We start from the raw sequence: 14,878 nt of genomic DNA on the forward strand, positions 1-14,878 counted from the left end.
TCTAGCTGCTAGGAAAGCAGTCAGCCTTCTCTTCCCAGAACAATGAGAAGTGATCAAAGCAGTTCTCGACGAAGGAGATTTTTACCTGCACAGAGAAGCAGCAGGAATTCTGATTTGCTTCTAAGCCCAAGCAGGTCTGGCTGCACAGCACATGGTCAGACAGGTGGTCACTGGCTGTGCCCATCAGCTCGGCTCAATACTGTGGTACTACCTTTGATTTTGCCCATCACTGATCTGATAAATTAAGACTACAAAGCAATTCAATTTTCTAACTTACAAGATACAACTGCAAAAATTTGCACTGAAGTGATGGAGCATTTGAACAAACATTATCTGGGCTGAGTGCTTCCAATTTATGCATCTGCTTTTCTTAATTTTCTTTGCATATTCATAAGAGAGTACACTAGCCATTACAAGATGGATAAATTTAGGTTTAAAGAGAACATGAAGGAAAACCAAGCATTTCACTAGAATGTTACCATTTTATCACATTAAAAGTGACAGTATTAAGCATGTCCCAGATGTGGTATAAGAGATTTTTTTTTGTTTAATGTTGGACACTGTACTTGTTATACAGATACCATGACCGAAATCAATCACAAGTTCATACAGCCTTTATTCATAAGTATTTTCTGTTCTAAAGGAATCTTGCTATATTCTTCAGCATGTTTGATGGACGAAGCAGAGTTCTGTAGCACTAAAAACCCTTGCAATGATTTATGTGAGCAAAATATTTTTTTTAATCTCACACTATAATCTGTCCTTGCATTTATTCAAAAAATTTCAGAGGTGTGCACAGAAAAAAGGGTAAACATAAAGCAAATTCTTCTATAAATCCTAGAAGTACTTTTTCTTTCTTTAATAAAAAACTCTGTACTATTGACTTCAGATAATTACATTCAACCATCTTCCTTACAACAAGTATAGCAAAGTTAGCAGGCCATATTCTCCCTATCTTTAGTCTCCCTTCCAAAGAGTCTTCCTGAACTGAAGTCTATTCCAATGCTAAAAGGCGTTTTAATGAATGTACGATTAACGAGAAAACTGCCGTTTGTCTGATTTCTTGCTAATGTGTTTGAAAATTTTAGCTTTGTGGACGTTCTTCGATTTCTGGTAACCAAATCCTCCACCTCCACCTCTTTTCTGTAGTCTTCTGCCGTGGTTGCTGTGCACATCTGGAATTTTATTGGTTAAAGAACTTAAAGGAATCATTTGAAATGTTGCTTTTTAGGTATGAGTTATTAATGTGAGAAAAAAATAGCAGCATTATACAAAAAGTTGAGTTGCATAACCATGGGCAAAACTAGAACTTTGTGCTTGTGGTTCTAAATAATGCTTTTATTTCTCCGGTTGGCTGAGTTGGCTAAAATACTACTGCTTCAAATTCCATCCCCTGGCAGGCTTGACAGAAATCTAGATGGAGTCTTCTATTTCATGCTCTTTCTCCTCTTTTTCAATATTCCATGGTTATTAAACTTAAGCCTGTACCTTTCAATGAAAATAATTTTGCATGGAGGAGAAAAGTACACATATGAATTCCAGTATCTGCTACCCTGCAGCAACTAAAGCACGTACAGCATGTACATGCACTAAACCATGGACAGTTGTAGGCCATTTTTGCAGCTTTAATATTTGCTATTTAGCATTTTCTTTGATAAACCATGGTTGGAGCATGATGCATTTATGTGATTAACAGAAAAAAAAAATCAGAATTTGAAGCAGCATAGGAACTTCAGTAAGTTGCATTTAACATTTATAAAGCAGAAATTCAGCTTTGAAACGCTGCAGTAAAAGGATACTGAGGTCGACAAATGGAGGAACTTTAAAGCCAAATGAAAGGCTGACTTTGGGAAGATCCAAGTTATTGACATCATAGATCTGCTTCAGCGAATGGGAGTCATAAGCTCTGATGTAAGCTTTGTACGCTTCCTGGGCTGACTTGTGAAGGAAGTAGTTCTTCTCAATCAGTTTCTCCAGCTGGTGAGGGAAAAAAAAGCCAAACCCAAAAGACATATCCAATTATAGCTATAACACATGTATAAATTACATTCAAGCAAATTATTTACTGTGTGGGTTGCAGTGACATTTACTATTCACTTCAGAAAAATTGCCCCATGATGGGTGAGTGCACATAAATATATCAGAGCGCTTTAATAAACAAATAGAGGGACAAAAAAGCCTGAAGCTGAATTACAGCACAAAGCCTCAGCAATACGAAAATTCACACAAATATTAACTTGGGTTGTCCCAGACAAGTTAGTCCAGAAGGAGTATACAACTGCAGCCACACTATGACACCATGTGTATTCAGAATTAACAGATTGCAACAGTATACTTTGAAGTCAGACATCTAAACTGCACCATTCCATGTAAATCTATGTATAGTCTTCTCTATTATGAATTGTAAAATGTGCAGTATTAATTCTAAGACAAAAATGCAGATTCAGTAGTGTCGACTGAGAAGTTTTACTAGTTGAGGGCTGATTTCCCAATACTCTTTAGATCCAAATGTCTCATTTGATGTTTAACATACATTTAATTCAGCACATGAAAAATAAGTTACATTAGACATCGTTATCCCCTAATTATTCTTAACTAAGAACATCTTTCTGCAAGGCCTGTCACTGCTTCTTGTACTTGCTATTTCAAATTTAAATTAATGCAAAGAAGCTTTACAGTGCTCTTATGAAAAGAATGATTCATAGAACTAAACAATGGAAATTCACAACTACAGAAATATCTAAGTCATTCTATCCAACTTTGTGCTCCATGGCTGTATTTATAGCACTGGAACACAAAGCAGGTGTAGCTGATACTGGACTTTAACAACATCAGGCAGTTAAAAATCCAGCTGGAGTATGTACTAGCATCTGCAAGTGTTGCTATGGGATCTCGTTCTGCACACTGAAGTCTTTGAGTAAATAATCTCATAAAGCACGTGCTACTTGCGATTAATCTGAATATACGTAACCATTCAATAAAAGCCACCGAAACCCTGTTTGCTATGCTAGAGAACAACAATCTGTTCAAAAGTTGAAATCCGGTTTATATCACCATGGTTTTGCAATGTAATGCAAATAAAACCAATTCTTACAAGCAAATTCATTCTGTATAATTATGACAATTTAGTACTGGATATTAGAATTAATCTCCAATTTCAAAACATTTTATCGCTTTACTGTCATCAAGGGACAATACAACAGGAGGATTTACTGCCCCATACTAATCTACAGGAATTTTTCCAAACAAGCATGCATATTTTTAAACTGCAGTCATTATAAACTAACATTCTCCATGTAAATTATAACACAGATATTCAGAGCAGCTGTAGTATTAAGTCATTTCATACCTGAGACTGGATGTCTGAAATTTTTGACCAAGAAAATTCAAATTCACTTAGTGGTACCTTAAAAAAGAAATAAAATATCAAGATTATTTATACTGTGTAAACAGCGATGTGTTTTTTAATACCATAGCTGTATCTGTCAATATGTAATTACAACTCTCAAGTTCAAGGATGTTTTTGTGATTTAAAAGCACACTTGTACATATTTTTAGGTTTTTGGCATCATCTTTTATTCAAATCAATGATCGCACTATTTTCTGTTATTACTCTTATCACAAAATCCTTTTACATCAATATGCCAGTATTATCACTTCCTTTAAACTAGAATAACAAAGACGCTCCGTACAATACTTTTACCCCTTTATCTTCTGCTTTAGAAGCGTCACCACTTCAGTTACAAGTGGCAAAACTCTTGTGCAAACAAGCCCATAAGGAGAGCAACCAAGAAACCATGTGCAGTTTTATCATATTAAAATGATTACAAGGCGGCTACACTTCTTTTGGAATTGAACAAAATGCAATGGGTTCTTTGAATAGAAAAAATAAAAACTGCATGAGCAACCTCTGCGTTTTAATTCCCTCTGGATGGCCCACCTCCCAGTATCCTTCCTGAGAGAGGTCATAGCACATTTATCCTTTAATAACACAAGTTGCAGTTGCAAAGCAACTATAAATACATTCAATATTTACCTTTGTGCTGCTGACTTCAGACTTGAAGTCAGATGTTCAGTTGAATATTTTCTAAGCAACAGAATGTTTTTTGCATTAAAAAATTACAATGTTGGATTAAGGATTACAGTTTTTGCCTTTAAAAACCTATTGCACAGTTTGAAAAAAAACCCAACAACTAGACATTAGCTTACCCTGGCTTGCTTTAGGTAACGAAGAAAGCCCAGTTCTTCTGGTCGTAAAATGAGCAGAGCGTGTCCTCTACCATTTATGCCTCTGGCAGTTCTACCAACCCGATGAATATATTCCTTTGGGAAAAAATAAGAAACAACAAGTCCAATCTGTCTTTCAAACACGTAATGATCAAACAGCTTCACAAAAAAACCCCACCAAGTTAGCATTAGTGTAATGCATCACCCATATTTTTTAAGACTTCTTAGCAGTGACACATAGATAAGGGAAACCAAGTGGTGAAGATGTAAAGCATAATTAGGCTGAGACAGAAACCCCTGACTAAAAGTATTTTTACCTTTTTCTGAAGAAAAAAAAAAAAACAACAAACTATATCTGCTGTAAATGAAAATTAAACTTTGCTTTTGGTGTATTTGCTCTGTATATTTGTGAAAACTTCTGAGTTTCGCTTGTTTACACTGGACATTTATTCAAATAAGAATGCTGATTTTTAATGAAAATCAAATTTCCACTGCAAAAGCTCGTTAGGAGACTGAGGGATGCAGAGAGAAACTCAAATTCCTTCTGAGAAGTGTTTTGTTGCTCAGCTGGTTAGATTTAAAGAAAATAATCTTTTAGAAAGCAACTCTTAAAAAGGCACCAAGGGCCTCAGTAACGTGCAGCATCTCCTAGGAGCTGGTGAAGGGAAACAGAAGGAATGAACTGCTACATACAAACGTGGCTGAATCCTGACCTGTCAAGCAGCAGTTTCAGCTTTTCTCTGTAATTATGTTTTATCTAAGATTTGATTTGTTGCTGTGACATTTCTCTATTTCCTCAACTTACTTTTGGATCATCTGGAGGGTCATACTGGACAATCCAGTCAACTTCAGGAATATCCAGTCCTCTGGCAGCGACATCGGTGCACAACAGTATTCCAGATTCGGCATTACAGAACTGGAAAAATGTTGTAGTACGTTTGGTTTGTTTCTGCTTGCCCTAAAAGGAAACACACACATTAAGGGTGAAGTATCAACTAAAAAAAAAAACAAACCTGCCAACTTGTAAGCTTAAATCTAATTTCCCATTTCACATATTATATCACTGACAAAAATATGAAATAACTTGGGGCATCTTTCCATATCAGGGACTTGTACAGACCACGCAGGACCATTTTGAAGTGAAGAAACAACACTATCATGGTCAGCAGCACACGGCTATAAGAAATAGCATCTCTTAGGCTACACTCTATCTTCCAAAGTATTTAATATTTGGTTACATAAGCATTTTGTTCAGGAGGGCTGCATAAATGGCTGAACTTCAGAAAAGGGATATTTGCATGTCTAGCAATATGTTAAATAGATTACAGGTTAAAAAATATATAAATACTTGTAAAAGTTCTATCAAAGTACAGCAAAAAGTCCCCAAAAGACAAAAATAAAAAAGGCCATTTGTGGTGAGTTATAACTATTTCATATACGTTCAGTCAACTCTTTCTCCTGGACTATGTATTTTGTGGTTTCAATAAAAACTCAGAATACCTATCCAAATGGTAACAATTGGCTTAGCAAAACCAAACATCACCCTGGCCTTAGAAAAAGCAGCCATCACTCCAGGGATTAGAGAATTTAGATTCCCCTGACAGCAGCTTTGCTCCACAAATTGAGTTGTAGTGCTTATGAAAGGCAACCCCTTGGAAGAAAACAGGCTTTCCACACACAGAACATAAATATCAGTGTTCAACCCTGGTTTGGAAAATAACAGGACTGACAATATTGAAATATCATTATTACATCATCTTTGCTTTATCTTCTTCCTCTACAGACTTACCAAGACCATAATCAGTTTGTGAGCAGCGAATCTGTTTATTAGAAACTGGACTGAAATAAGGCCAACGTGAGGTCAGTAACAACTTCAGGTACTATGAGATTAATTAAATCAATGGATAAAACACTTACATGAATGGCCAAAACAGGCAGATCAATGTAGTTGAGTAACTCATAGTGGTACTTCACTGACATACATGAAGAAAAAAATACCATTAGTTTCTTCTTCCGGTTCTTCTTGAGGAATGTGAAGAGCAAAAGGAATCTTTTTTCAGAAGGACACACTACATATCCCTGGAAAAAATTTAAGTATTGTTAAATAAAGTAGTCTGGAACAAACTTCTGTTTCAGCAAGACAGTTAAACAGAGGAAATGTTATGCTGTGAAACAAATAAGCCAAACAGTTAATTTTTCCAGCTATACTGGGCCCAACCATTTGATTTATTGTCTGTCCCTCACCTTGGTATGTGAAATTCCTGAAGACTATGAACTTGGCAAGAAACTTACTGTACTAACTTGAAATTTGAAGAAGCAATTTTTAATTAATTATCCAAACTAGTTTAAATTCAGTAAAAAATTAGTTTATACTATTAAAATTCATTTCAAGAACTCTGAATTATTGACATCGGGCATGAAAATAACTGCATAGGGTTCTTAACTTTTTTTTTATGATTTCAAAGATTTTTTTATGGAGTTCTTGCTACTGATTTACTTTAAGGTAATACATAGGTACTGGTAATTTTACAACAACATTCATCATGTCAACTGCACAAACCCAGAAACTGCTGCGCAACTGCATTTAGAGCAACAACAATGAAACATATCTGAAGTATTTATCTCGCTAGTCAGTAACATGGAAAATACAGTTAAACAACTGGAGCTTAGGTATATAATATAAATAGGAATAGACAAGTTCAAGTAACCGTATTACTATTCCATGAGGTTTTATATCATCTGTCCTGCAAACATCGACTGGATGCGTATAATTTACTGCAGTTAGCAGACTGAATAAAGCCCTTCAGGCAACCGAAAGCTTTTGCCCACTAGGATGGTAAACACCTTTAAGACAGTATTTGTACAACCCCCTTGAAACACATTGGTATGTTCACAGATCAAACCCTTTGAGTAACATTTGTGTTTTACCTGTTCAAGACCATCTACTGTTGCTGTCTCCTTGTTGTCATCAACCCCAACATACAGTGGCTCTTTCTTCAGGGAGATCTTTGCCAGATCTTCAACCTTTCTGGTTTGTGTTGCAGAAAAAAGCATCGTCTGTCGGCGCTCTGAAAAAATATTTGTTCTGAACAACAGCCTCATTTTTTAAAGGAGAATTCAAATAGCAAGTCCATGAAATCTCTAGTTGCAAACTTCCCTGAGCAAGTCTTCTCCTTTTTTTCAATTAAATTCTAATTCAAACATACTGCTAACCACAAACAAAGACCAGTGTAATTGTATTATGGATTGTACAAGATGTTTACTTAAGCTGCCCCCACCCACAAAATCCTAGCATCTATCAAAACACAATATTCTTTCTCTCTGGGACAATGTTAATAATCATTTGCACTCCAATTTAGTAACCAAACAATTATTTAAATATACACTGACCTTGTAATTCTAACTATAAATTGATTTCATTCCCATGAATATAAAAATCATTCTAGTGATTGTGCAAGAAAAAGCTTAGCAAAACGCAAGTGCATGGTTACCGTTCGTCTTGAAAAATCAGTCTAGACCACATGCGTTTGTGCATGCTGTTGCTCCTGTTGCGGTAAATCTGTACCAAGCCCCAGTGACTCCAATGGTCTTAGAACAGCTACACACAATCTCCTGCCTGACCGTCATCCCACAGCTCAAATGCACATCCTGACCTGGTAACATTTTCTTGTTACATGAGTACATGGAAAACACAGACTTAACCTGTTTCATTTCACAACTGCAAGAACAGTAGCAACTGTTCTTTTTGAAAAACTGGTGTCACCACTTTTAAAGTGTTTTTTTCTACTTTGAACTGTCTGTTTTAAAATATTATTTCCTTCCTAATGAGACGAAAACAAACTAAATTAATATAAAAATATATTTAATTTGTAATTTTCCTATTCTTCCTTCCCTTTCTGTTTTTAGCACTGCTCACTAACATTCTTCACAGGTTTTATTAAATCTATCTATCTGCATTTGAAACATGCAGATCTGAATTTTAATATTTAATATTTATTTATATACTATTTCCCTGTTTTTGTTCCTGTATTTTGGAAGTTAAAGGGAGAACCTTGTTGACTCTGAGAATGTGTTATATGCATTCATTACAAAGAATAGCTAAATGAAAAATTAGGAAAAGAAAATGTTAAGGTAAATACACAACAAAATTTCTGTAAGATACTGTTCTTGGAGACATGAAGAAAATTTGAACTGCAAGTCAGAAGACCTTTTTCCTTATATTTCAGCCTTATTATGTAATAACTAATCATAGGAAATAAGCAGGCAGAGAAAAATGAATGGGAAAATGTAGATGCTATACTAAAAGGATCTTATATGAACAGAATTATATCCCTAAAGTGCATATTAAGATTCTGTCCTTCAGATAACTGATTTTAAATAAAATAATATATGCTAGCTATCAGGAAAAAAGAAAGGACAGAGTAAGACAATCACAGTGAAGTGCATTTACAGAACTATAAAAATTAATGACTTCTCTTATAATAATTGAGTCATAAAGAAGACATAATGTTAATCAAGTGATTTCCAGGAAAGACAGATTTTTTTTTCTTACTTGGTAGAAGTTTTATGATCTGTTTCATTTCTTCTTCAAATCCAACCTCCAAGATCCGATCCGCCTCATCAATTACCAAACACTGCAAGTTCTTGTACATGAAACCTGGAGTGTTCTAGAAGATTAACAAATTCAGAGTCAGACAGGGACAGCAGTTTTATTATGTTTTAATAATGCAGATAAGACATCAAGATTTTATCTACCTGCATATGATCCAGAAGTCTTCCTGGTGTTGCTACAATGACGTTGATTCCATTTCCAAGTTTCTGTGCTTCTGCTGATCTGTTACTGCCCCCCATTATCAGACCATAGGTGTGAACGTGATGATTCATAAGTTCTTTAAGAACTCCGTAGGTTTGCATAGCAAGCTCTCGAGTAGGAGAAAGAATAATAACACCTGTTCCTAAAAAATACATCAGACACGAATAAGTTACAACTCGTCCAATCTTCCTCCTGGCTATATTCCTAAATTGATGGCCACAGTAAAATTCAACTATGAAATGAAGAGCCTTACCATTTCTAGGCATGAATTTTAACTTGTAGATGAGCTCTACTGCAGGAATAAGAAACGCAAGTGTTTTGCCACTGCCTGTTTTTGCAGCTGCTAAAATATCCCTGTGTGCAGCAAAGTTAGAAAGAGAAGTATTCGGTTAATTGTACAGAAAAAAGAACAATCCTATCTTGAATGATGTCGACAACGTAAAAACATAACATGGCTTCTGCAAAAACAGCAGAGTTGGTATTAAGAGCTCGGTGGCAGATGTGGTCCGCAGCAACTCGTCACCACAGCTCTAGAGACTCTTTGAGACACCAGACTAGCGAAAACAGACTTCCCTGCTTTCAAAGACACACACAAAACAGTTTCCATGAGCTTACCCTAAGTATTTGTTCACAGGCAACACAGACATACTTTGTTAACTTGCATTAATGTCTATAAACAAAATATTTTAAACATACAAGAACGTATTTTAAAAAGCATTTTAGCTGCAGAAAGTCACATTTCATGCATTCAGCTTGCTAGCAAAATGTAGACGACATCTGGAGTCAATACAATGATTAAAAAGACTCTTACCTGCCTTCCAGAAGTGGCTTAATACTTTTATGCTGAATTTCAGTCATGTGTGTAAACCCCATGTCATTTATGCCTTTCAGTGTGTTCTCACTGACAAGACCAGCCAGGGAAGTAAAGGAATTGTCTTCAAAAGCACCTGAAGTAAGAAGGAAAAAAGAAATAAAAAGTCTTCAATTCCATTTGTCCTCTGAGATGACACAGTTAAAACTGACCTAGATGGAAAAAAAAAATCAAAGCAAAGGACTTTTTGTTATTCCTTTCTACTGTAAAATGTGAAGACACTGACGAAATACTGATTAACGTGTTTCTAGGAATACTGCAGAGCTGTTAACAATGAACGTGAATGCGCCACTTCTCATGCCAAATTTACTAGTTGTACACCTCTGCCTTGCTCTTCTTGGACTTTTTCTTCTACAGTTACAGATATGTGTGTATATTTTTTAAAACAGGTTTTCACTAGTCATTTTAAGACTAACAAGAGTGTGTACGTAATGCAAATTTCAAAGAACAGTAACTGAATAACAGCTGTACCGTTGCCAGTGTCACCTGTATTCAAACCCCTGACTTCTACAGATAATTTCAAGACTGCAACTTGCTCTGGAAGAAAGCATTAGACCTTGGATTTTTGCACATGTATGAAAAAGAGACACAAGATACCTGTTACACCTAGTGGTAAACTGGGCACTTCATCTTCCTCCCCCTCCTCCTCTTCCACTTGTTTCTCTCCAGAATCCTGCTTGTCTTCATCTTCTACCTCCACAGATTCATCTTCTTCGCATTTTGCTTTTTTAGTTTTTGTATCTAAAACATTATTTTACAGAAGACAAGTCAGTTAGAGATATGAAGGACATGTTCATCCTGAAAAGCTGTTCCACGGATTGAATTTCTTTAGTCTGTAAACCACTTACAAACATCTTGCATTTTTCATGGGGTGGGATGGCGGCACAAGAAAAGGAGGCAAGCTTTCTATGGAAATTTTTGAGGCAGAGAGGAAAAAATTCAGAAATTCCTTGCATACAATCCACTTTGCACAGTAGAACAGTGAAGCTTAATGTATACTATATGACATTTTCTACAGAAACATGGAACAAGTTACAAAATTCTTTCCTATCTGTAGCGCAGCCATAAAGCTTCCAACAAGGGTTGTACTCAGGTCACATGAAATGTAATCCCTGTGCTGTTTCGAGTATGTGAATCCTCAGAGAACTGCATGAAAACACCTCTTAATTTGCATAACCATTAGAAGTGTCACAAAGATCAAAGACCTAAGAGAGAAATGTTTCAGATATATATATAAAAGTATTTTTGTGTGTGTATATATAAGTATATAAAAATCAAGTAATATTTGCAGGACACCATTTGGGGTAGTTTCCCAGTATACTTTAGTTTCATAATATGGAAATGTCACCAAACGCTTAATGTGTTATACAAAAGGCATAATGGCTGCATTGAAAGCATCTGTCAAAGCTCTGCTTTGAAAGCCAGCATACATATTTGCACGAAAAAAGCAAAACATTTAAACTTATCTTTACGAAGTAGAATCTTATGCAAGAATTAAATGGGTTGCTACAGGTTTAGTATATATTAGAGCTCAAATGTTACAGCTGGAATAAGGAAACGAGTAACTGAAGATCTCCAGAGTTTTAGAACATACACCAGGTCAACACATGGTGCTTTTCATATCCAGGTGACAAATTCTGGTGTGGCCTCACCTGGAGCACTGTGTGCAATTCTGGGCTGCACAGTATAAAAAAGATACAAGATACTAAGCTACTGGAGAGCATCCAGAAGAGGGCTACAAAGCTTCCTCAAAAGGGCAGGTGTCAAATTCTTCTTTCTGGTGACCAATGGCAGGATCTAAGGGAATGGCAGGAAAATGTGCCAGGGGAGGTTTAGGTCTGACATCAGGAAAAGGTTCTTCACCCAGAGGGTGCTGGACACTGGAACAGGCTCCTCAGGGAGGTGTCACAGCCCCAAGCCAGACAGTGTTCAAGAAAAGACTGGACAACGTCCTCGGACACATGGTGTGAACTGTGGGATTGTCACATGCCAGGACAGGAGTTGGACTCGATGATTCTTGTGGGTCCCTTCCAACTCAGGACATTCTGTGACTCCTCTCCGACAGAGTGGAAAATGGAGACCCCAAAAAGCACCTTCTTTCAAGAACAACTCAGCTCTAAGAGACAAGCTGCGGTTCGGATAACGTACCATCTCCCGCCGCGGCCGCCGCTTTCCTCTTCTTCTTCTTCTTCCTCTTCTTCTCCTCCCCGCCGCGGGGCCCGGCTCCCTCCGCACCCTTCGCGACCGCTCCGGCCGCCGCCGCTTCCACCTCGGGGGCCGCCTCCTCCTCCGCCGCCTCCTCCGGGGAGCCCCGCGATGCCGCCTCGCCTGGCGGAGGCACCGCACGGTGCGGAGACACGTTTGGGAGAGAGAAGGGGAAACCAAAATCAGCGACCGCTCCGCCAGCGCTCAGCCCGGGACAGGCTCCGCATGCCCAGCTGGCCCCGGCCCGGCCCCGCCGTACCTGCCCCCTCGGCCTCCCGCAGCTTCAGGTTGCGCTGCCGCAGCTTCAGGTTGCGCTTGTGGATCTTCCTGCGCAGCAGCCGCATGGGCAGGTTGCTCGCGGCCACCGACACCGACATCGCCGCCGCCTCCGTCCGCTCCCGCGCACACACGTGGGGACGGCGCTGCGGCGCATCCGGTCCCACCGGAACCGCCTCCTCCCCCTCGCCGTCCGCGAGGCCTGACGGGCGGTCCGCAGCGCCCCCCGGCGGCCCGGCGGAGACAGCGTCAGGGTCCCCGTCCCTGATGGGGGTGACCTCGGAGATGGCACCGGCGGTCCTGCCCGGGCCGGTGTGTCCCCGGGCGAGGGTGGAAAACGGCTCGTTTTACCGCCAGGAAGGCAGTTACCATCTCTTCCACAGGCATCCCTTGCCCCCCGGTGCCCGTTTGCCCGGTGGCGTTGCCTCCGCTCACTTGTACAGCTGTTTAAATCCAACCGGGGAAAGAAACGCCCCCGGGCATCCACCTGTGCGGTCCCGAATGTCGCACCTCCGGGGAAGGTGGATTTGGGGACACCCTGTGTGTCCCATGGTGTGCAGCCGGAGGGGCTGGGGACACCCGTGTGCCCAAAGCGGGGATCCCCGGGCTGCAGCACCGAGCGCTGGAAACTTTCGATACCGACTTCCAGCGGTAGAGCTGGTGACACTTTCAGACTTGCGGAACCGGTGACCCTGGGGATAAGGGACACAGCGGTGCCTTCAGTGAAGTCCCGCATCTCCAGTAGCCACCCGATCCGCTGCCTCTTCCTCCTGGTGGGCACGAAGAATGTGGAATCCTCTGGATTATCACCAGCCTGGCAGTGCTAAAAAGTGGGAGCCCCTCATTTCCAGGGCTCTGCTTCTTGGAACTCTTTTAGGCAGCGCTTTCCATCTGGCCAGCTGCAGCTCCCAGCTGCTCCTCCATCCCAGTGACAGACCTTTCCTTCTGGTGTCCTTCAGCTTTTTGGCTCTGCACCCTCTGCCCAAAAAGGTTGAGTTCCTGCAGGCTGGAATGCAGCGCCCTTCAGATGCTTGGTGACCAGCAGATGGCACAAGGAGTACGGGGATTCACAGCAGCTCGTTAGCTTTAACAGGGCACCAGTATGTTAGAAGTCTGAATGACTGCAGATGGTGTAAGGCTCAGCCTGCAATACCTTGCTGTAACGCAGAATAAACTGCAGAACTACTCATATTACTATATTAATTTTGAAGTGTTTATTGCATGTAACTTTTTTTTGTTTTTGTTTTTAAAGATACTAATGTTAGAGATGAAACAAAAATAATTTGTCACTGTCTGTAATTGTTGTCTTGCAGAGATCATATGGGATCCTCAGGAAGAGAATTACATTTTTTTTTTTTTTCCAGAACTTCAGAGAATGAACCACATGATCATGTCCAGACTTTCTCAGACTGGATAACAGGTCCGGCCACTGGCTTATTAAGTTGAATGAATAACTGCCATCTGCATCAGCTGCGTTTGAAAATAAACTGAACCATCCTCAGTGAGAAAAACTTTTGGTACATAATTCCGGGGGAAGTCAGTTCAAGGCTTGCAGTGGTTACAGCTTCCTCACAAGGGGAAGAGGGGAAGGCACCGAGCTCTTCTCTTTAGTGAGTGATGACAGAACCCGAGGGAATGGCAGGAAGATGTGCCGGGGGAGGTTTAGGTTGGACATTAGGAAAAGGTTCTTCACTCAGAGGGTGCTGGAGCACTGGAACAGGCTCCCCAGGGAGGTGTCACAGTCCCAAGCCTGACAGTGTTCAAGAAGAGACTGGACAACGTCCTTGGACACACGGTGTGAACTGTGGGGTTGTCATGTGCAGGAACAGGAGCTGGACTCGATGATCCTTGTAGGTCCCTTCCAACTCAGGACATTTTATGATTCTAAGGCTGAATTTTAAGCAGGTAAAAGTTCCTTACTGCAACTCAGTGTAATTCAGGTTCTGGTTGCATTTTCTTCCTGACTACCTTGTATTGTGTCTGGAGGATATGTTTTTAAGTATATATGAGTTTGCTATTCTTAGTGTGTACTGATTTATACATATGTGGCTTTGTTTGGTGTTTGGATCTGGATTTAACCCAGGTGGTCCTCCTTTCTGGAATATGTTCATTGTGTGATAGAGTGAACAAAAAATCTGGGCAGGAGGGAGCTGACACTAATACTTAAACTGAGGGTAATCACTTACACTGGGTAAATACTTACACAGATGTCCTTTGGGCACGGCATTGTCCACATGTTCCTATCTTAACCAGTTCTGCCATGTTCATCATTATTTTACTTTCACCCACATCATCACACTCCCATCTCTGTCAAGAATTAGGACCTGGAAATCCTAGTCAAGTAAAACCCTAAATAAAGAACTCACCTCTAGTGTCCATGTTGGGTCCTGGATGACTTGACAAGTCTTCTTAAAATTGCATTAGTGTGGTACGAGACCCAAATTGATTAACTGTCCTGAGAAAGTATGTTAGATCTCAATGAGCAG

The 14,878-nt window shown here is 39.6% G+C and overlaps 1 protein-coding gene across 1 annotated transcript; it reads right to left on the bottom strand.

Annotated features, from left to right (window-relative positions):
- Positions 1 to 598: 598 nt before the first annotated feature.
- Positions 599 to 12,566, bottom strand: DDX18 (DEAD-box helicase 18). The gene is made up of 14 exons (XM_082056330.1): positions 12,376 to 12,566; positions 12,060 to 12,239; positions 10,509 to 10,652; positions 9,852 to 9,987; positions 9,294 to 9,394; positions 8,983 to 9,182; positions 8,780 to 8,894; positions 7,156 to 7,295; positions 6,145 to 6,306; positions 5,033 to 5,185; positions 4,210 to 4,323; positions 3,350 to 3,406; positions 1,800 to 1,977; positions 599 to 1,175 (listed from the first exon to the last, which is right to left on the bottom strand). The coding sequence occupies exons 1-14, from the start codon at positions 12,491 to 12,493 to the stop codon at positions 1,033 to 1,035; spliced, it is 1,941 nt and encodes a 646-aa protein (XP_081912456.1). The 5' UTR covers positions 12,494 to 12,566; the 3' UTR covers positions 599 to 1,032.
- Positions 12,567 to 14,878: the final 2,312 nt, after the last annotated feature.

Source organism: Streptopelia decaocto, assembly GCF_964273445.1.
Source record: "Streptopelia decaocto genome assembly, chromosome: 6".
NCBI lineage: Eukaryota > Metazoa > Chordata > Aves > Columbiformes > Columbidae > Streptopelia > Streptopelia decaocto.